General features: G+C 40.9%; 1 protein-coding gene across 1 annotated transcript; it reads right to left on the reverse strand.

Annotated features, from left to right (window-relative positions):
• Positions 1-1,496: 1,496 nt before the first annotated feature.
• On the reverse strand, positions 1,497-16,510 carry LOC124117128 (sodium- and chloride-dependent GABA transporter 3-like). Its single transcript, XM_048395478.1, has 12 exons — positions 16,341-16,510; positions 15,980-16,112; positions 14,834-14,966; positions 13,119-13,253; positions 12,463-12,566; positions 10,941-11,065; positions 10,156-10,268; positions 8,313-8,441; positions 7,455-7,554; positions 5,874-5,974; positions 5,205-5,372; positions 1,497-1,661 (listed from the first exon to the last, which is right to left on the reverse strand). The coding sequence occupies exons 1-12, from the start codon at positions 16,498-16,500 to the stop codon at positions 1,497-1,499; spliced, it is 1,566 nt and encodes a 521-aa protein (XP_048251435.1). The 5' UTR covers positions 16,501-16,510.
• Positions 16,511-23,089: the final 6,579 nt, after the last annotated feature.

Here is a 23,089-nt window from a genome sequence, read left to right on the forward strand (position 1 = left end):
TCCCGTGTAAAGCAAATTTTATGAAACTCGTGAATAGTTGTGGTATCTGGTTAAAGCATGTCATCGATCCCAATTGCGGGGACCGATGCTCATGATGCCAATCACTGGATTGTCTGGTCCAGACTCGATTATTTACATACCGACCCCAAATAGCTAGAATATTGCTGAGTGCGGCGTTAAACAACAAAGAAACAAACAGAAACGTCATTCGTCTGATCAATGTTTTATCATAACAAATTCCTTAACAAAACCCATAGCGTTCTAAAGGAGTGAGTGAGTGAGTTGGGTTTAACGCCTCTTTTAACAGTATTACAGTTATATCACGGCGTGTCAGCTTAATGTGGGAGGAAAGCCCGAAGTGATGCAGGTCTCAGACGTTTACCACTTTGGTGAAACCCACGAGCACGGGTGTGGTGCTGACAAATCTAGAAACATAATCGGGGCGAACCGGGATTCGAACCCACAATCATAGGTTTCTGGCGTGCCCAAGGGACGCAACTCTGCACAGCGAATCGCGGCGCCTTAGACGACTGGGCCACCCGTTCACCCTTCTCATGTCGGAAAAAACGAAACTGAGAAAATAACCTTTACAAAGCAAAGAATGAACCCTGTCAATGCGTCACTTGAAACGCAGCATAACATAATGATATAGATAACCAAGGTATACAAAACAATGAAGCATTTATGCACTGGCAACAAAATTATCGGGACAAGGACATTGATCACGTGTTTGAATGCCATTTAGAAGTGATACACATTAGGATGAGAATTTATTGAAATCAACTTCTTTATTATGAGGAACACAACGTTTCAGGGTATAAACTTACTCCTCCATCACTTTTCCTTAAGGAGACTGATGATCAAAAACAGTTACTACAAGTGCATGGGGTACAATTATCAAGACGTAATTATTGATTGAAAATTTGTATGAATAACAGAAACTAACAAATGGAATAGTGTCACGTTCCATTCATTCACCCATTTGATGTGTGAAATTACACTGGCTTTTTTCAGTTATTGGCAGGACCCGTGAAGATCCGGGTAGAATAGGCCTTCCGCAACCCATGCTTGCCGTAAAAGGCGACTATGCTTGTCGTAAGAGGCGACTGACGGGATCGGGTGGTCAGGCTCGCTGACTTGGTTGATGCATGGCATCATATTCAAATTGCGTGGATCATGATGTCAATCACTGGATTGTCTGGTCCAGACTCGATTATTTACAGACCGCCATCATACAGCTGGAATATTGCTGAGTGCGGCGTTAAACAACAAACAAACAAAAACATTAATAGGCAGTGTCTGTATATAGCATTGATTTGCTGTTCCCTGCTGTTGGGGAGTTACCTCTCGTGGAGCCGTGCTATGAATGGACAAGCCGTTTTCCCTAATCAGATAAACAAAGGTGTCAAGTATTAAATGTAAATATTTCTCAATTTAAACACGCTGAAAATAATTAGCCCATGAAAAGGTCCCCCCCCCCCCCCCCCCCCCATCCATCATTCTAAAGTATGTTTGGCGGTGCGTGGTGTACAAGAAGCCGCTGGTATGCAGGTGTCCCTTTCAGGTGAGCTTCTCTCCATATTTCCAGAGCAATACATGTCCCGATATGACGTCTTGGCTGGACCCCATGAACTGTGGGGTTTTAATGACTTCACAAGTCTCTGTAAAGTAAATCGGGGAAAATACAGACAAATCCTCCCAATGTATACAAGCATTGTTTATCATGTTAAGAATTTCTTGGAGTAAACAACTCAAAACTACTCGCTGTTTTGTTTCGTTGAGCAGAACGATTATTGTTTGTTTGTTTGTTTAACGCCGCACTCAGCAAAATTCATACTATATGACGGCGGTATGTAAATAATCGAGTCTGGACCAGACAATCCAGTGATTGAAATGATGAAAATCGATCCGCGCAACTGGGATACGATGACATGCATCAACCAAGTCAGCGAGCCTGACCACCCGATCCCGATAGTCGCCTTTTGAGACAAGCATGGGTCGCTGAAGACCTATTCTACCCCGGATCTTCAGGGCTGAACGATTAAGTACATGTGCTTCAAAATTAGTTAATATTTTCTAATCCGAAGGAGTGGCTATTAATTTAATCTCAACACAAATACAATTACAAGTGGCTTCCCTAGTTAATCTTTGCATGCAATTTGTATGTTAATTGTCATAATTATTCTTCATTTGCTTCATATTATCAATCACATTTGTCCTTAACACACAGAGACACTTCAAGTCACATTGTATAAAATTCCCCAAAATTTCAGTCAGACAACCGGACTGGCAATTTTGCAAAGTTACCAGACAGATTAAAATGTTACCAGTCCAGAATGCTTCAGACTAACAAACAAAAGGGTAACCACAAGAAAAGTACTGTAAATGGCTCCTCAATCTCATTAAAATCAGATCTTAGTTCTCGCTACCGCTAAACAAAGCGGTAGCGAGAACTAAGATCTGATTTTAATGAGATTGAATGGCTCCTACAAGACATATCGCAAGGGTGAGATCAAGCGATATCTACATTGTAGATATCGCTGCAATGAAATTGCATAACAATGCTTTGCAGATCATTGTGACGTCATTTGTTACCATGACGTCACAATCAAATGACACCACGAATGGCTCTTCTCCTGAGCTGTTAGCAGTACTTTTTACACTAAAGACACTGGTTATTACTGTCTACATACTGAAAAAGTTGGAAGAATGATGTTGGATGATAAATAGAATCTTACCCTAGTGTCTTTTGATATCAAATATATCAACATTCGTTGATGAAAGTGGAAAATCTCCTCGGCAAGCCTCGGAGTCTTTCCACTTTTATCAACTCGTGTTGATATATTTGATATCAAAAGACACTCGGGTGAGATTCTCTATTTCTCAGAAAATAACAATAAACTGGTAGATTGTCAACTTAGTAACTTTAACTCATTGAAATTTAATCATCAATAATGTGTTTAACGTTTACAGTTAATTCATGTGTTACATTGAATTAAAACTAGATGTTTAGGTAATTTAGGGAATACAATAATTGCCTAACCATCTGGCGTGCATCGTTTCAAAACTGACCGTATGTCAGCAAAAAAGACTGACTCGGACTGACGGGCAGACGGGTATTTTAAACATTGCTAGTTATGAAATTAAAAGTTTCTTTTCTTAAACATCTTAATTAGTGTACAGTCAAGTCTCGTTAATCCGACACTCGGCTTTATCCGACACAAATGATGGGAACCGATTGATTCAGTGCTATTTAGTCCCGTTAATCCGACATTCTCGCACTCCGACTCCGACACACCTAATTTGCAACGAATTGCCGAAATCACTCATTAATCAGTCTCGTTAATCCGACACAGTGATCAGCGTACTCCGTGGTCATCTGCCCGTATGTACAAACCTGTATGTACAAAGCTATACAAATGTAGTTTACAAATTGAAGCCAGATAAATGTGCATGAAGCCAGTTTAAAATACGAACAGGTATATAAAACATGGTCGACTCACCATGGTCGACTGGTATGTAAACAAGAATGCATGGATGACTTCATTAATATTCAAAGCCTAGCTACTGATCTTGGATCGGCAAATGCGATTGGAGCAACCCCACGTGGTATTGCTGTTGGACAACGCCCCATCCCATGCTACTGTCGACATAACTAATGTGAAATGTCACTTTTTGCCACCAAACACCACATCGCACATTCAGCCACTAGATGCCGGGATCATAAAGAATTTCAAGCTTTATTATAAGAAACAGCAAATGAAATTACACCTCGACAATGTTGATGCTGAAGAACCACAAGCCCTAGACGTATAGGGAAAATCATATATGTGTTTCACAAATGATTCATCAGAACACCTATGACATTTACACAGAGAAGAGTATTCTGCAATCAAACAGGATGATGTGGCTTACTATTCTTGATATAAAGTCTCTTTTTTTGGTATCTCAATAACATGGAGGATATACTGTAAGCATTGTTTGATAAATAGACATGTACAGTAAGTGATTCCATATGATTAGATAAGCTTAATAAGCAATGTTTTGAGCGTTTGTTCAAAAATACATGGTCATTATATAGTCGAAATCATACAGTCGGTTTGCAATCTCATTAAAATCAGATCTTAGTTCTCGCTACCGCTAAACAAATCCCATTATGGGTCACGTCAGACCGAACTTGCGCGAACTTTGACCGACCAATGGAAGGACTGACAAGAAGTCGACATAGCCAATCAGAAGGCAGCTTTCTCGTGCTTTACGGCACTGATTTCAAATTGGCGACTATGCTTCGAACCATATTTTGACAAATTCTCGATTAAAAACTTGAAACTTGAATGGAATGGCTAATAGATGGTCTAGATTGTATGGATTCAGTCGTTAAAGCCGCAACTATCGTTCGGAATACCCAGTATTAAAGGTTTCGAGGTTGCAAGATTAGAAATCACATTACGACTGTCACTTTCATGACCTGGTAAGCGACGCTCTGATTGGTCCGATGAAAGGTCGTTCAGACGTGACCCGTAATGGGATGTCCTCAGATCTTTGTTTAGCGGTAGCGAGAACTAAGATATGATTTTAATGAGGTTGGTCGGTCTGTAGCTGTCATTCACTAAACCTGAACCAACATTAGGCCACGCCGACTGGCGCACTGCTGTTTCCCGATTGGCGAATAAGAAGTGGAGCAGCTGGCATTCGTGTACGGAAGCCTTTTAGGACCATTTAAAAAAAAGAATTGTCTTGAAATTTCAAAATACTAACTTGAAATTGGAAGTTGAAATTTGAAGATAAGAGGTGGAAATTTGAAGATAAAGATCTTGAAATTTAATTTGAAATTTAAAGACCATAACTTGAAATTTCAACTTAGAATCTTAAAATTCTAACTTAGTATCTTGAAATTTCAAGAATTCTTATAAAAAAACCCTGTAAGCCTTCCATACTCGTGGGTATCGTTTTCTACAGTATTTTTGTGTTACTGATTCGTTACAAGTTCGTATTGTTTTCAGTGAACCATTCATATACCTTTCAACGCTGTTTTTGCATTTCACGCCCAATGGAATCTGTTACGTCGGATAATGGAGAATGGTTATTCCCTTGCGCTGACGTTTTATATTTGTTTTATTTGTATGAATTGACTTACATTAACCTCTATAAACGGCAACAAAAATGGAAGTCAGTTGTTAATTTAATGCACCTATTGTATATACCTGCGATAAGCTCCCCTTCTCCCTGTAAATGGCCACGACCATCATTACAGCCAATGGAATGCATGGAATACTTGTTATTGTCCAGCCAATAGAGGCAGCATATCCAGGATAAACATAACTTTCATACGTCGGGGGCTTGTACTTCATCAGAGTTGAAATGAATATTGTCTGAAAAATTAAAGACGGGACATTATTTATTACATATTTTACTCGATGCTGCATTATTGCTGTATGTTATGAATCCATGGTCCATAGGTTCCACAACTTACCAGTAGAAGAACATCCCATCAAACTGTACTTCCATGAAGATCCGGGTTAAAATTGCCCTTCAGCACCCATGCTTGTCATGAGAGGCGACTAACGGGATCCGGTGGTCAGGCTCGGTGAATTGATCGATGCATATCATCGTATCCCTATTGCGTAGATTGATGCTCTTTATTCCAATCACTAGATTGTCTGGTCCAGACTCGGTTATTTGCAGACCGCAGTCATGTAGTTGGAATATTGCCGAGTGAGGCGTTACAAAGAGATGAGGAAGCGAGAAATATTTTAAGTGGTGCCGATTGATCTGGTGATTAGTTTTAGCATCCTATTTCCTATTACCACGTACATTGGCAACCGGGGGACGCTTCTGATTTCTTGGGTATATAATTAAAGCCTTGCTCTTACCAGAAGCAGTGAAGGTGTGATATAACGCCATGAGATTTTGAAGAACCACGGAGCCGGTCTCCCTATCATCAGTTCAATATCTGCGCTGAGACGATTCACTCCTGAAAGAGAAACACCCATCGTGACAACTAATATCACTGAAGATTGAGTGAGTATGGTTTTACGCCGCCTTTAGCAATATTCCAGCAATATCACGGCGCGGGACACCAGAAATGGTGAATGAGTGAGTGAGTTGGGTTTAACGCCGTTTTTTAACAATATTCCAGTCATATCAGGGCGTGTCAGCGTAATCTGGGAGGAAATTTTAAAGCCCGAACTGATGCAGGTCTCAGACGTTTACCACTTCGGTGAAACCCACGAGCACGGGTATGGAGCTGACAAACCTGGAAACATAATCGTGGCGAACCGGGATTCGACCCCACAACATAGGTTTTTGGCGAGCCCAAGGGACGCAACTCTGCACAGCGCCTTAGACGACTAGGCCACCCATGCACGTTTCTGTTTGCATGTGCATCACGTGTTGTCCATGCTGGACGTGAAATTTCATTGTGATCAGATGTTGCGTTCAGATGCAACGCCACGTTATTGTAAATGTACACCTCAACGATAGCCACATAAAATCACCAGATCCATTATTTTGTGTCGGTAGTATATAGAGGATATTGCATGTGTCGAGTTAATGAGGTGAGAGAAACATGATATTACACTCGACACATGGAATATCCCATTTATTTATACATTTTGTTTAGTTGTCTACCGGAAAATTAAGATATTTCATTGTGAAATGTAAAACCTTGAAACGTAAATTCTCGCTACCTAACACACGGGGACGGTTCCCCACCCCTTGTATTTGCGACTAAAAATGTAGTTTCGTATTTTGAAAAATCCATAAAAAATATAAACAAAAGTAACAAAAAATATTTATCTATCATACATATTGATAAGATTATATACAAAATCAACTCTAACCAAGGATATTCTTGAAAACTACGAAACTGCTGTTGGAAGGAAACACGCATGTCCAGTAACAAAAATGGCGCTTTTCGAAACGAACAGTCTCAATTGACGAGTTACATGAGAAATTTACAGTTTATAACGAAACATTTTCAAGAGAATAACGAACGACATGAGGCGATATTAACTCCATAAATTACCATCTGTCTTATTTTGCCTTGTCAATGTGGAACTAGCGTAAAAAGGAAGTCAACAGTACGGGCCGTACACTTACGATAAAGGGGGACAATTTGAGGGGAGATCACTCTTGTATGACAATAGTTCCGTCAAAGTGTTCACTGCAGTGAAAACATCACTTTTCTCAACTTCGGAAAACTCAGTCTTTCACACTAAAGTATATAAAAAAAAGTATAGTTGGATCTATATACAGTAAACTACGGTTATAACGAACTCAAAGGGACTACTAATTTTAGTTCGTTAAAACCGTAGTTCGTTATAAGCATATATACAGCATAACTACAGCATATAGTCGGGACTAAAAAGTTAGTTCGTTATATCCGTTAGTTCGTTATAAGCGTGTTCGTTATAACCGTAGTTTACTGTATCGAAATTGTGATAGCGCCATACCATATATCCATCCGAAAATGATGCACTCCAGAAAACCAGCAAAAATGATAAATATGGCAGCCAAGTACCAGTCAACCAGTTGGAACAAATACATACCACCCTGAAAACAGAAAATATTGAGTGAGTTAGTTGGGTTTAACGCCGCTTTTAACAGTATTACAGTTATATCGCGGCGTGTCAGCTTAATGTGGGAGGAAAGCCCGAAGTGATGCAGGTCTCAGACGTTTACCACTTCGGTGAAACCCACAAGCACGGGTATGGTGCTGTAAACCTAGAAACATAATCGGGGCGAACCCACAATCATAGATTTCTGGCGTGCCCAAGGGACGCAACTCTGCACAGCGAACCGCGGCGCCTTAGACGACTGGGCCACCCGTGCCCCCAGAAAATATTGAAAAAAATATTATCTATGCATTTTGAGACAATGGTATATTTCTATGCATGTATATACAAAAAGACATTATTGGCGGTGGTTGTAGTAGTAGTAGTAGTAGTAGTTTTGGCAGTAGTAGTAGTAGTAGTAGTAGTAGTAGTAGTAGTAGTTTTAGTAGACTAACATTTAGTCTCTGAAATCTTATATTACACAATATCCTTCTTGAATCTAAAAATAAAAAAAATCCCTATGCTGTGGAATAGAGCTAGCTTGAGCTGGCTAGACTTGCTTTTGTATGCATTTCTAGATTATTATTTTTTCATAAAATAAATATATTCCACGGTCATGGTGCAGGACTATAGTTTTAGCAGCAGTAGTATCTAACGCATTGTCCCAACACGACTACAAATTTTATTTACTATTTTAAGAATTGTCATGAATATTCTGTTAAAACAAATTATAAAAATAAATAAATCATTGCAAACCTCAGTGGTGAATATAATTCCCACCAGAAATGATACAGTGCAATACCCCAGATTTACAAATATTCTCCACTTCAGCAGGAAGGGATATTCGTCAAGGATGACGGCGATCACGGTTTCCACCGTTGAAAACTGCAACATCATAGATATACAGCTTCATGCAGCCTTTTGTAAACATGCTGCACATTTAACCAACATAACATAAACAATATTGGTGTATGAATGATGCACCTTTTTTTCATTCAATCACGGACCCGTGAAGTTCCGGGGTAGAATAGGTCTTCAGCATCCCATGCTTGCCGTAAACGGCGACTATGCTTGTCGTAAGAGGCGACTAACGGGATCGGGTGGTCAGACTCGCTGACTTGGCTGATGCATGTCATCGATCCCAATTGTGAGGATCGATGCTCATGGTATTAATCACTGGATTGTCTGGTCCAGACTGGATTATTTACAGACCGCCGTCATAAAGCTGAAATATGGATGAGTGCGGCGTTAAACAACAAACCAACCAACCTATCATTCGATCACGCATTTAGATACATATGTAGTTATATACATTCAGCGCTTCAGACTGTACACTGAACATAAGTTTAAGATTTAATCGAAGATGTTAATATATTGTGTACATGTTCCAAGGTCATTAGTGTTTTGAATTTATATTAAACGGCTGTCTGTAAATAACGGATCTGGACAAGACAATCCAGTCATTGACATCATGAGCATCGATCTATGCAGTTGGGATACGATGACATGCATTAACCGAGTCTGCGAGCCTGACCACCAGACACACAGACAGACAAACGGACAGTTTATTCAGTAAGAAGGCCATAGGCCCATAATACAGACAATGGTTGATGGCATGAACTACACATGCCAAGGAAGTAGTCGATTTAAGTTTCTCTTAGCCGTTGGACTTTATATAGATATAAACATGTGTTATATACAACATCAAAGTTTTCTGAAGAAATAATTTCAGAAAAAGATGTTACAGTTTGAAACTTGATAAACTGTTTAAGATACATATTTCTTAGGGCTGAATAACGCTCACATACAAGTAAAACATGAAATTCATCTTCAATAAAAGATGTACCATTTTCTATACAATATTTACATAATCGTTCAGTGTATGGGACATTTGTGTATCTCCCCAAGTCAATTGCAAGTTTAAACTTGCTACATCTGAAACGAGACATACATATTCTCAGATGTACTGGTATGGGGAGTGTAAGATATTTTTCGACATTTAACAGGGATTTAAAATATTTATAGTAAAAGGTATCAGATATACTATTGACAGAACTACACCATGATTGTTGGAGGTTAAAAACATGAATAAATATCTTCACATTGCCAACATCCTGTGCTAACCATACATATCCAAAACCTAATTTAAACAAATTATTCTTAATGTGAGTAGCCCATGTTGTGCGACCAGAATGGTCCAGTGATTTGAGCATTAAATAGCATTGGCGAGGCAGTCTGACCACCAGATCCCGTTAATCGCCTTTTACGACAAGTATGGGTTTCTGAAGATCAATTCTAACCCTGATGTTCATGGGTTTCATATATATATATATATACAAACGAGAATTAGATATTGTTCATACATAAGCATATTCATTGACATATCATAATGAAATGTATAGGTAGGGCTATAATATCAGAAAGGGAAGATGCATATTTTCCGGCAAGAATGCTACTCTCACACCTATCAGTGCCGTCTGAAGATCAATTCTAACCCGCATCTTTAAGTTAGTGCTGTTATACAGCTGGAGTATGGATGGACGCGGCGTTAAACATCCAACAAACAAAATGTGTCTCTGTGAGCGAATGGCGGCCTCACCAATGAATCCAGGACAAGAAATATCAGCATCACGAAGAACAGGAAACTCCACAGTTGTGGAACCGGAAGTTGTGCCAAGGCTTCTGGGTAAGTGACGAAGCCTAATCCGGGGCCTGGAACATAAAACGTCAATGGACAGCACGGGCAGCACACGAGACACTTAAATACTGGGAGGTGAGGTGAAATGGGGTTTAACGTCGCGTCCAAGATTATTGCACTTATATAGCGACGTGCATGCACGTGTGTGTGTGGCTGCTTGTACTAGTCCGGACTGATGCCGATTTGTAGTTCTAGCCCACTGAGATACTATGCCGCAGTTTAACATGAATGCCCCACACAGACACAGTATACTGACTCCGAGCCGACCAGTCCTTGTTTTAGCCCCTTAATGCCGAGCGCCAGACATGGTAACAACAAGTACAATCTTTTAACGTCTTTTGGTATGACGCGGCCCGGGATCGAACCCTGGACCTTCCGCTCTCCGGGCGGACGATCTACCACTGGACCACGGAGGCGGTCCTTTAAAACTGGGTGTTAATGGTGTCGAGTTCGCTGTATAAGTGCAATAATCTTGGACGCGACGTTAAACCCCATTTCACCTCACCTCACTGTTGTTGACAAAACATTAGAAATGCATAGGTACACTGTGCATGCATCTCAAAACTTGCTGTAATATTGACTTAATTTAACACACTAACACACACACACTAACACACACACACGCAAGCTGGACGCGACGTTAAACCCCATTTCACCTCACCTCACCTTATAAAAGCTATACATACCTGAGGACGAAACTGCGGTGATGGGCACATCTGCTTCATGGGCCATGAATCCGAGAATGGAGAAGATGACCAACCCAGCAAGTAAGCTTGTCCCTCCACACACGCATGCGCAGATGACCGCATTTCTTTCGAGAAGGTAAAATATAAATTGTGAATGTAAGATAATAACCAGAATAGATTTTCTGCCGAAACTGATTCCACTTGGCGTAAAGGGCAAATACCTTCTGGAAATTATAGGAATCGACCAATGAGTGAGTGAGTGAGTGAGTGAGTGAGTTGGGGTTTAACGCCGCTTTTAACAGTATTACAGTTATATCGCGGCGTGTCAGCTTAATGTGGGAGGAAAGCCCGAAGTGATACAGGTCTCAGACGTTTACCACTTCGGTGAAACCCACGAGCACGGGTATGGTGCTGAGAAACCTAGAAACATAATCGGGGCGAACCGGGATTCGAACCCACAATCATAGGTTTCTGGCGTGACCAAGGGACGCAATTCTGCACAGCGAATCGCGGCGCCTTAGACGACTGGGCCCCCCGTGCCCCCCGAATGGACCAATGAATATCAGTGATGACACCAGGTGTTCGCGAAAAGGGTAAGCATGTCCTCCTCTACCGGTAACACCCGTCATTCATGCAATTTGCATAAAAAAATATATATTGCGTAACGCAGTACAGCATTACTCATGCCATGCGACGTCAGCCTGTAAACAAACCGGATTATCAAGTGATCGATGAACCAGAGAATCCAGTGACCTGAGAGTACTATTACTGATTTTGTTGAAACTAAATGTAATACAAACGGGATGTTAATTTTGGTTCTTGTTTTTGTTTTGTTTTACGCCGCACTCAGCAACATTCCAGCTATATGACGGCGGTCTGTAAAAATTCGAGTCTGGACCAGACAACCCAGTGATTGACATCATGAACATATATCCACACAATTGGGTTCGATGACATTCATCAACCAAGTCAGCGAGCCTGACCACCCGATCCCGTTAGTCGCCTCTTACGACAAGCATAGTCGCCTTTTACGACAAGCATAGTCGCCATTTACGACAAGCATAGTCGCCTTTTACGACAAGCATAGTCACCTTTTACGACAAGCATAGTCGCCTTTTACGACAAGCATAGTCGCCTTTTACGGCAAGCCTCCTTATTCTACCCCGGATCTTCACGGGTGCTATGGAAGGATATATGATGTTAATTCATCATGACATGTGCTATGTTCCCCGACACAGGTGCTATGGAAGGATATATGATGTTAATGTATCATGACATGTGATGTGTTACCCGACACAGGTGCTATGGAAGGATATATGATGTAAATGCATCATGACATGTCATGTGTTACCTGAGACAGTTGCTATGGAAGGATATATGATGTTAAAGCATCATGACATGTGATGTGTTACCTGAGACAGTTGCTATGGAAGGACATATGATGTTAATGTATCATGACATGTTATGTGTTACCTGAGACAGTTGCTATGATGTTAATGCATCATGACATGTCATGTGTTACCTGAGACAGTTGCTATGGAAGGTATTGTAGCTTGCCATTGTAATTATGCTTCCGAACGCTGGGCCAAGAGAGTATAACACCTGCACACAGGCACCAAGCCATACCTACAAGTGATGATGAGCACGGCAATGTAGTGTTCATATATACCATGTCATGTCACAATTACGTGTACCAATGCAAGATATCAAGAAAGTGCGCAATTACTTTTTTGTTGTTGTTTAACGCCGCACTCAGCAATATTCCAGCCATATGACGTCGGTCTGTAAATAATCGAGTCTCGACCGGACAATCCAGTGATTTACATCATGAGCATCGATCCACGCAATTGGAATACGATGACGATGTTTCAACCAAGTCAGCGGGCCTGACCACCCGATCCCGTTAGTCGCCCTTTACGACAAGCATAGTCGCCTTTTACGGCAAGTATGGGTTGTTGAACACCTATTTTACCCCGGATCTTCACGGGTCGTGTCATCACAAGTGTACTTGCCCTGGCATTGCCGAACGATCGATAACTGATGCTTATCAAACAGATATACGCATTCACATTGTCGCACCCATTTAAAATGTGTATGCGTGTACGTTTGGTACATACAAGGTACATAATGTCTTCCTTTCAATATTTTTCATTGTACAGTATGCGTTTTGTCATCTACCTGTATGTCCAGTAATTTGCTGAAATCTGGGGTCAGGTAGAACAGAGCACCATCAGGTCCACCCGGCAAGGTCAGACCACGGACAAGCAGGATGAAGAGGAAAATATAGGGAAGTGTCGCCGTCACATAAACAACCTACAATAAAATAATGTCAACCATTTTCTTGTTGAGACCGCCTCCGTGGTCTAGTTTTAGAGCGTCCGCCCGGAGAGCGGAAGATCCTGGTTCGATCCCCGGCCGCATAATACCAAAAGACGTTGAAAGATGGCACTTGTTGTTACCCTGTCTGCTGCTCGGCATTGAGGGGCTAACACAAGGACTTGTGGGCTTGGAGTCAGTATACTGTGTCTAAGTGGAGTTTTCATGCGGCATAGTATCTCAGTATACGGAAGTGTTGCTGCCATGTAAACAGCCTATGGTACGATAATGTTGATTAGAATTATAATCCCACCTTTATTATTGGGCACATCAACAGGTAAGTGTCATGACTCCATGCACCTATAATAATAAGGGGCGGTAGGGTAGCCTAGTGGTTAAAGCGTTCGCTCGTCACGCCGAAGACCCGGGTTCGATTTCCGACACGGGTACAATGTGTGAAGCCCATTTCTGGTGTCCCCCGCCGTGATATTGCCGGAATATTGCTAAAAGCGGTGTGAAACCATACTCACTCACTCACTTATATTAATAAAGTAGGACATAAGATTATTAAAAACAAGTTTCTTAAATAGTTTCAGGTGATATTGGACTGGGCTGTGTCGCTCATTTTTGGAAAGACAAACTACTAATATTTCATGGAAAAGTGTGTTTATTCAGTATCAAAATTTCCAGTGTAAATACTTTATACAAATAAGGAATTATATGCGATGAAATTGGTGGATTGTGAACTATGTTCGTTATGTAAAACATCCAAAGAAAACTTAACACATGTTAAATTAGAACGTGAGGCCACTAACGACTTTTGGGATAAGCTAGATGACCAATTACATCAGTTTCTTGCAAACATGACGCACTTCAACAGACATTCCATATTGTTAGGTTTCCATGATAGAATAGCACTAATAGCTTAGAAACACAACCATGTAACACTCTATACCATTAGAGGAATAGACTCATCAGTTGAAGAACTGTATTGCATCCATTTCAAAGATAGAAAAGACCCAAAGAATATTAAGGAATATGTATCCCAGTTTTGTTAAGAACTTTTTGTTTGTTTGTTTGTTGTTTGAAGCCGCACTCAGCAATATTCCAACTATCTGACGGCGATCCAGACATCATGAGCATCGATCCACGCAACTGAGATACGATAACATGCATCAACCAAGTCAGCGAGTCTGACCACCCGATCCCGCTAGTTGCCTCTTACGACAAGCATAGTCGCCTTTTACGGCAATCATGGGTTGCTGAAGACCTATTCTAACGCGGATGATGTCAGTCACTGGATTGTCTGGTCCAGACTCGATTATTTTCAGACCGCCGTCATATAGCTGGAATATTACGTTAAACAAACAAAACAAAACAAGACAAAACCAATATTTGTTGAAGCAATTTGACACTACTGTACAATAATCTGTACATGCACCTCTTGGGGACTAACATTATGTAGAATTTCATTTAAACAACCCACACATTTGAATCAATGCTTTGTGGTATGTAATCAAAGGTTTTGAAACAATATATGTAAATATTTATCTTTACAGAAAATAGATTTAGCTCACCTTGCCGACTGACCGGACACCTTTCACAATACATCCGAAAATCAGAAGCCACGAGGCGAAGAGACACAGAACCAGTTCCCATCTGATGCTTCCCAGTTGTTCCAGGCCGGAGCTGATGCCGAGAACCTTATATCTAAATACGAATCAGTCAGGGAATGTACTGACCCCGAGGACGCAAGGTGACCTAAAGCGTTGGTTGGTTGGTTGGTTGGTTTGTTGTTTAACGCCGCACTCAATATTCCAACTATATGACGGCGGTCTGTAAATAATCGAGTCTGGACCAGACAATCCAGTGATTGGCATCGTGAATATCGATCCACGCAACTGGGATACGATGACATGCATCAACCAAGTCAACGAGCCTGACCACCCGATCCCGTGAACCTGGACCAGACAATCCAGTGATTGATATCATGAGACCTAAAGCGTATGTTAATAGCAATATGCTGGTCGTAACGCGGTAAATGAAGAAAAGGTAAATCATGAACTATCATTAAACGAATTTAAAACAAAACAAAACAGCAGTAGCCCATGATCAAATACATAATTTTAAAACTTAGTGACTAGGTGAATATGTGACAGCATTGTGACGCAATAATATCATTTATTGAACTATTGCAAATGGATATTTACGATCGCCACCATTTTCAGAGAACAGGACCAGCAGCCATGGAAACGAAACAAAAAAGCTCAAAACGAACTTGGTGTCAGCCACGTCTAGAAGTGTGAATGTGAGGCCACATTTTATTTTTAATGTCATTTCTAATAAAAAGAAAACAATGGTACATTTTCACTTGCGCATAAAACATTAGTGTGTGTGCTGCGTGAAGACCACATGTTTCTATGGTTAAACTTGTATTACACTTCAATTGTTTAAATAGCAAATAATATCGTTTTAACCCTGGCAGTCTGAGATAGGATTTTCAATCATATCAAAGGGATCGGAAATATCATTAGGTGAACGTGTTAAAGTCACTTTTTATTTCAACAAAACATTTGAAGTATCAAAGAGGCAATCGATATGCGTGCATTGGTTTCCACAAACAAACCAGTCATATATTACCATGTGCAATGAACGCTCGATATATCACCCAAAGCATGTCACTCAAAGTCATGTACTTTACATACATGTAGGTGACTACCTACTGCCAGAATTCTTCAGACGCTGTGTGGCTCAGCGTTGAATTACCCCATCCCCTACCAGCAACGTCTATTGTCCTGTTGTCAGGTGAGAGTGTTGCGTTGACCATGGATCCTCTGAGTGTTGACGAAGTGCTGACTGAATGTGAACAAGTAGTTCCTCGTTATATACAAACTTAATGAAAGGTTATTACACGTTAAAACGTAGATGTTTATCTCATGTAGATTCACGAACAAACCTGGAAGTGTATTGGCCATTACATCCAGAAATGGACAAGTAATATTCTCGAAAACTGCCCTCCAAACCAAAAGTATTTTGATCAGTCAGCCCATGTGACATCCATAAATTCTCTTCCTTAATACATACCTGTCAATGATTTTACGTTTTGGACACATTGTTCCGAGTTCCAGGCGTTTCCACAGTGTGTCCAGGGCAGGACGGTTCTACAGGAGGAGGCGGCATAGTAAAGGGTCCAGGCACAGAGCGTAGTGCCGTACACTGCAACCACACTGCACATGATCAACATGCCAAACCCAAGACCTGGAAACACATTGCATGGATGTAAAGGAGTGAGTGAGTTGGGTTTAACGCCGCTTTTAACAGTATTACAGTTCGCGGCGTGTCAGCTTAATGTGGGAGGAAAGCCCGAAGTGATGCAGGTCTCAGACGTTTACTACTTCGGTGAAACCCACGAGCACGGGTATGGTGCTGACAAACCTAGAAACATAATCGGGGCGAACCGCGATTCGAACCCACAATTATAGGTTTCTGGCGTGCCCAAGGGACGCAACTCTGCACAGCGAATCGCGGCGCCTCAGACGACTGGGCCACCCGTGCCCCTGGATGTAAAAGATCTAACCGTATATGGTTATAACAGCATTTTGTGTGTGACATGTTACTTGTTTTTATAAACCTCGAAATGTGGGTAGGACATACTATATGATGTTTGACACACACTTTCTAACCAAGAACCATATCAACATGTCAGTGTCTATTTATATATATTTTACTAAATGTATACAACTGTACTTATTTGTTCCAATGTTAAAATGATTTAAGGTTTGATTGTCCGTTTGTTGCTTAACGCCGCACTCAGTAGTATTTCAGCTATATGACGGCGGTCTGTAAATAATCCAGGTTGGACGAGACAATCCAGTGATGGATATCATGAGCATCGACCCATGCAGTTAGGATACGATGACTGGCATCAACCAAGTCAGCGAGCCTGACCACCCGATCCCGTTTGTCGCCTCTTACGACAAGCATGGGTTTCAGCAACGTATTCTAATGTGATTTTTTGTTTAAGGACATTATGACCTGTTATACAATAGCAACTCAATCTCATTAAAATCAGATCTTAGTTCTCTCTATCGCTGAACAAAGATCTGAGGACACCCCATTACGGGTCACGTCAGAACGACCTTTCATCCAACCAATCAGAGCGTCGCTTACCAGATCGTGAAAGTGACAGACGGAATGTGTTTTCTAATCATGCAACCTCGAAATATTTAACAGAGGGTATTCCGAACGACAGTTACGGGATTTATGATTATATCCATACAATCTAGGCCATATGTAGGCCATTCCAGTATGTTCTTTTTAACAGTTTTAAATTTTTTAATCGAGAAGACGTCAAAATATGTTTCGAAGCGTAGTCGCCTGTTTGAAACTAGCGTCGTAAAGCTCGAGAAAGCTGCCTTCTGATTGGCCAATGTCGATTTCTTGTCAGTCATTTCATTGAACGGTCAAAGTTCGCGAAAGGTCGTTCTGACGTGACTCGTAATTGGATGTCCTCAGATCTGCGGTAGCGAGAACTAAGATCTGATTTTAATGAGATTGGTCGGTCTGTAGCTGTCATTCACTAAACCTGAACCAACATTAGGCCACGCCTACTAGCGAACTACAGTTTCCCGATTGGCGAATAAGAAGTGGAGCAGCTGGCGCTCGTGTACGGAAGCCTTTTAGGGCCATTTTTTTTACAAATTTGTCTTGAAATTTGAAATTTCAAGATAAGAGGTTGAAATTTCAAGATAAAGATCTTGAAATTTCAAGATAATAATTTGAAATTTTAAGATCATAACTTGAAATTTCAACTTAGTATCTTAAAATTTTAAATTAGCATCTTGAAATTTCAAGAATTAAAAAAAACCCAAACAAACCAAACAAACCAAATCGCCCTGTAAGCCTTCCATACTCGTGTGTATCGTTTCCTACAGTATTTTTGTGTTACTGATTCGTTAAAAGTTCGTATTGTTTTCAGTTTTCACGGAAGCCTTTTAGGGCCATTTTAAAAAAAAATACTAAAAAGGATACTAAGTTGAAATTGAAAGTTGTTTAGAGGTAGCGAAAACTAAGATCTGATTTTAATGAGATTAATAGCAACGTATTATGCTGTCAGCGGGAAGGAATGCTATGATCAACATGAACAGTGTTTTTTATACGGAAGGATATGCAGTCGGAAATTAGTAGCCTACCTTTCATTATAGGGCACACAATCCATACATGACCTGCGCTTTTCCCGCAAAATTGGCCAATGGCAACTTCCAGAGAGACAGGGCGGTCGGGTAGCCTAGTGGTTAAAGCGTTCGCTCGTCACGCCGAAGACCCGGGTTCGATTCCCGACATGGGTACAATGTGTGAAGCCCATTTCTGGTGTCCCCCGCAGTGATATTGCTGGAATATTGCTAAAAGCGGCGTAAAACCATACTCACTCACTCACTCCAGAGAGACAAGTGGTAGGCCACATAACGCGAGACAGAGGATGTAAGGAATGACAAACGCACCTTGATGACATAAAGAAGTAAATGACATATATATGTGTATAATAAATCAAGTCTTTGAATGGCATCTAGAAGTGATACACATAAAGAGGGAATTTATGGATGTCAACTTCTTTATTATGAGGAACACAACGTTTCGGAGTATATCATTACTCCTTCATCAGGTGAATAAGGGGCGGTCGGGTAGCCTAGTGGTTAAAGCGTTCGCTCGTCACGCCGAAGACCTGGGTTCGATTCCCGACATGGGTACAATGTGTGAAGCCGTGATATTGCTGGAATATTGCTAAAAGCGGCGTAAAACCATACTCACTCACTCAGGTGAATAAATGCTATGAAGCAGAGAACATAAATAAATAAGAGAAACCAGTAGTAAGTACATGTACTTTATAAAGTCAATTACCATGTATCTATAGAGAGGATTGGCTTGTTATGAAATGATGGAGATGTCGCAAACACGTGCCGGAAGTGAATTTTGACAAAACCTCAAAACTCCAATGTACATGTTATACTTTGACTAAATCCTTAGAAAGGGCGTTGGACCTGTATCAAATATTTCGGATTGTCAATTACCATGTATCTATAGAGAAGATTGGCCTGGTATGAAATGACGGAGATGTCGCAAACACGTGCCGGAAGTGAATTTTGACAAAACCTCAAAATCCCAATGACATGTTATAATCCCCAAAAATAACACACAGGAATTACCTCCACCGTTTTCACTGCAGATGTATGGGAAACGCAACACGTTTGACAGGCCAACAGAATAGCCAATTCCAGACAACACGAATTCCATTTGTGAACTCCAGTTTGCTCTCAGTTTTGTCTTTCCGTCCTCTGGAGAATGCCTGCTCTCGGTTAACCCTGGCATGGGAACCAATTCAATTGCTTGATCAATTTCCTCTCCATGATCGTCCATCTCTTCAAACACGTAACAATGAAAGTCTGTGCAATGTAACACCAAGGCTCGTTAATACATTAGGGAAGAGAATATATGGATGTCAACTTTTTTAATATGAGGAACACAACGTTTCGGAATATATGTTTACTCCTTCATCAGGCTGGTTGGCTTGTTGTTTAACGCCGCACTCAGCAATATTCCAGCTATATGACGGCGGTCTGTAAATAATCGAGTCCGGACCAGACAATCCAGTGATTAATATCACGAGCATCGATCCACGCAATTGCGATTGATGACATGCATCAACCAAGTCAGCGAGCCTGATTACCCGATCCCGTTAGTCGCCTTTTACGACAAGCATAGTCACCTTTTACGGCAAGTATGGGTTGTTGAAGACGTATTCTATCCCGGAATCTTCACGAGTCCCTTCATCAGGTGAATGAATGCCTTACTTACTTACTTATATTGGAGATTTTACGTGCGCTTCCCGACTGCAGCGTATTTCGCACACGGGCCCGGCCAAGCCATTTAATGTGTTTCCGAAAAGGGGAAAAAGTTGTTATGCAATCCAGTAGGGGTGTTTTAGTGGTTGCTTATTTAGAATTTTGGAAATTTTGAAATTTTGAAAAAATGCCAAGAGGGTTTGGGGAACGAACTAAGGGACCTGAGTATGGAAGTTTGTTAGTTTGATTATGTGGTCTGGTTTTGGTAGTTTATTGGGGTTTTAAATGCGATTTATTAGTCCTGTTTTGATTAAGTATATGCCTAAGGCTTTGAATTTTTCTATTTTATTTTGTGGGTTTAGGATTGCTTCTAGAGTAAGAGCCTTATTTAGATTTAGGGTGGTTCGTAGTGTAGTTCGGTGTGTTAGGTAGTGGGTGCAGTGTATGAGTGCGTGTTCTGGGGTTTCTTGTTGTTTGCAATGTGGGCAGGTTCCTGTTGCGTGTTTTCTTATTATTTTGAGGTGGTTATTTAGGTTGGTATGTCCTGTTTGGAGTTTAGTAATTACTCTGTCGATTTTTTGGGGCGGATGTAGAATTTTTGGTTTGGTTAGGGTTTTTTTGAGAACATTTTTGATTTGGCCATTTGAGTTTTGATATAGGTTATGCCATTTTTTGGTGATTTTTTGTTTGTTAACACTTTTAATTTCTGATTTGGAGATGGGTGAATGAATGCCATGAGGCAGGAAGCATATATATGTACATGTAAGGACAACAAAATTAATAAGATAACAAAAGGTGGAAAATAACAAAAGGTAGAAACTAACAAGGGTGCCAATCACCGAGCTGGCTTCCATTTGACCTTTGCTGTGTCCATTCTTTCACCTATCAGTGCTAATTACCCCCCCCCCCCCCCCCCCCCGGCCTCCCATTTGCCCAGTGTCCATTACCAATAACTCATCTATGATACTTATAAGTACTGGGGGGGGGGCACGGGTGGCCCAGTCGTCTAAGGCGCCGCGATTCGCTGTGCAGAGTTGCGTCGCTTAGGCACGCCAGAAACCTATGATTGTGGGGTCGAATCCCGGTTCGCCCCGATTATGTTTCTAGGTTTGTCAGCACCATACCCGTGCTCGTGGGTTTCACCGAAGTGATAAACGTCTGAGACCTGCATCACTTCGGGCTTTCCTCCCACATTAAGCTGACACGCCGCGATATAACTGGAATACTGTTAAAAGCGGCGTTAAACCCAACTCACTCACTATAAGTACTGGCTTCCGTACTTTCAACACTAATTACTGTAAAGTGTTGGCTTCCCTTGTTTATCACCTTTCACTGCTATCAGCGGCAATCATCTGTTGCCTTCCCTTGTTCGGTTCTACCCTTTGTTATTTTCCACCTTTTGTTAGCGACGTTTCGGTGCAGGTTCTTACAGTCCACGGAGGCGGTCTACACCCAGGAAGGACTCCATATCCAGTTCCTACATAATGTGTGCAATTAAATGTTTGAAACAAGGGCGATTGAGGACAGCGTCATTAACATCAAACTAATTTATTTATTATTATTTCACGAAAGTGAATGAATCTCTTGTGAGAATTAGCTGTGAAAACATCTGAGATAAAAGAATGTAGTTTGTTGATTTAGAAGGAGGAATTATCTCCAAAGATTAAATACATTGCCCGTTGTACGTAATTTAAAAAATTAAATGGCACTATAACCAGGGAATATGAACGTTTGTCCTGCAAACCATTGGCATTTTAACCAGAGTGGCATTATAACGAGAATTTTGCACAGTGGAAATCCGTTCTGAGAAAAAAACATGGCTTTATAACCAGGGTGGGATTATAACGAGAATTTTTGCACTGCAGAAATTCGTTCTGAGAAAAACATAGCGTTATAACCAGTGTGGCATTATAACGAGACTTTTGCAATGCAGAAATCCGTTCTGAGAAAACCATGGCGTTATAACCAGGGTGGGATTATAACGATAATTTTTGCACTGCAGAAATTCGTTCTGGGAAAAACAGCGTTATAACCAGGGTGGCATTATAACGAGACATTTGCAATGCAGAAATCCGTTCTGAGAAAAACATGGCGTTATAAGCAGGGTGGCATTATAACGAGATTTTGCAATGCAGAAATCCGTTCTGAGAAAAACATGGCGTTATAACCAGGGTGAGATTATAACGAGATTTTTTGCACTGTAGAAATTCGTTCTGAGAAAAAACATGGCATTATAAGCAGGGTGGCATTATAACGAGACTTTAGCAATGCAGAAATCCGTTCTGGCATTATAAGCAAGGTGGTATAATGACCAGGAACATTATAACCAGGGAGGACGGTATATACAGGAATGTGAATATGCAAAACTTCTTATACATAGAGGGGCGGTCGGGTAGCCTGGTGGTTAAAGCGTTCGCTCGTCACGCTGAAAACCCGGGTTCGATTCCCGACATGGTTACAATGTGTGAAGCCCATTTCTGGTGTCCCCCGCCGTGATATTGCTGGAATATTGCTAAAAGCGGCGTAAAATCAAACTCACTCACTCACTCTTATACATAGATATGTGAATACGTAAAACGTTCCCTTTCATCATCATAAACAGACATTTGAATAACCACTAGTACATATTTCCAATATGGATACAATTATCCAGACAACTGGAGAACTAAATATGCTTCTAACTTACTTCAAGTGTCCTATCAGCGGGTATACATTTTCCTCTATGCTCGCTGCTCCAGGCTCGACGAGAGTGTTTAGTTTGTCAAGCTTTCGAGAGATTCGTACTGGTGGCTGGGTATACCAAGCTGGCACACTCTTATTATCATAATAACATAATTTGTAATATGTAATCTTATTTTGAAAAATATATTTGAAGAAAAAATGTTAGTATCCCATGCATAACGTTATGTATTGTCCAGAAATATTCCAGCAATATGACGGCGGTCTGTAAATATTCGAGTCTGGACCAGACAATGATTGATATCATGAGCATCG

Source organism: Haliotis rufescens, unplaced genomic scaffold (assembly GCF_023055435.1).
Source record: "Haliotis rufescens isolate VD_foot unplaced genomic scaffold, xgHalRufe1.0.p SCAF_14, whole genome shotgun sequence".
Classification (NCBI taxonomy): Eukaryota; Metazoa; Mollusca; class Gastropoda; order Lepetellida; family Haliotidae; genus Haliotis; species Haliotis rufescens.

Excerpts from the sequence above, each read along its gene's own strand:
- LOC124117128 (XM_048395478.1), bottom strand. The coding sequence starts at position 16,500 with ATGTTGATCATGTGCAGTGTGGTTGCAGTGTACGGCACTACGCTCTGT. Across the intron at positions 13,254-14,833 it reads GTGTCCGGTCAGTCGGCAAG|GTTGTTTATGTGACGGCGAC; the intron begins GTGAGCTAAATC and ends ATTTTATTGTAG. Across the intron at positions 1,662-5,204 it reads AGAAGGGGAGCTTATCGCAG|AGACTTGTGAAGTCATTAAA; the intron begins GTATATACAATA and ends TTTACTTTACAG.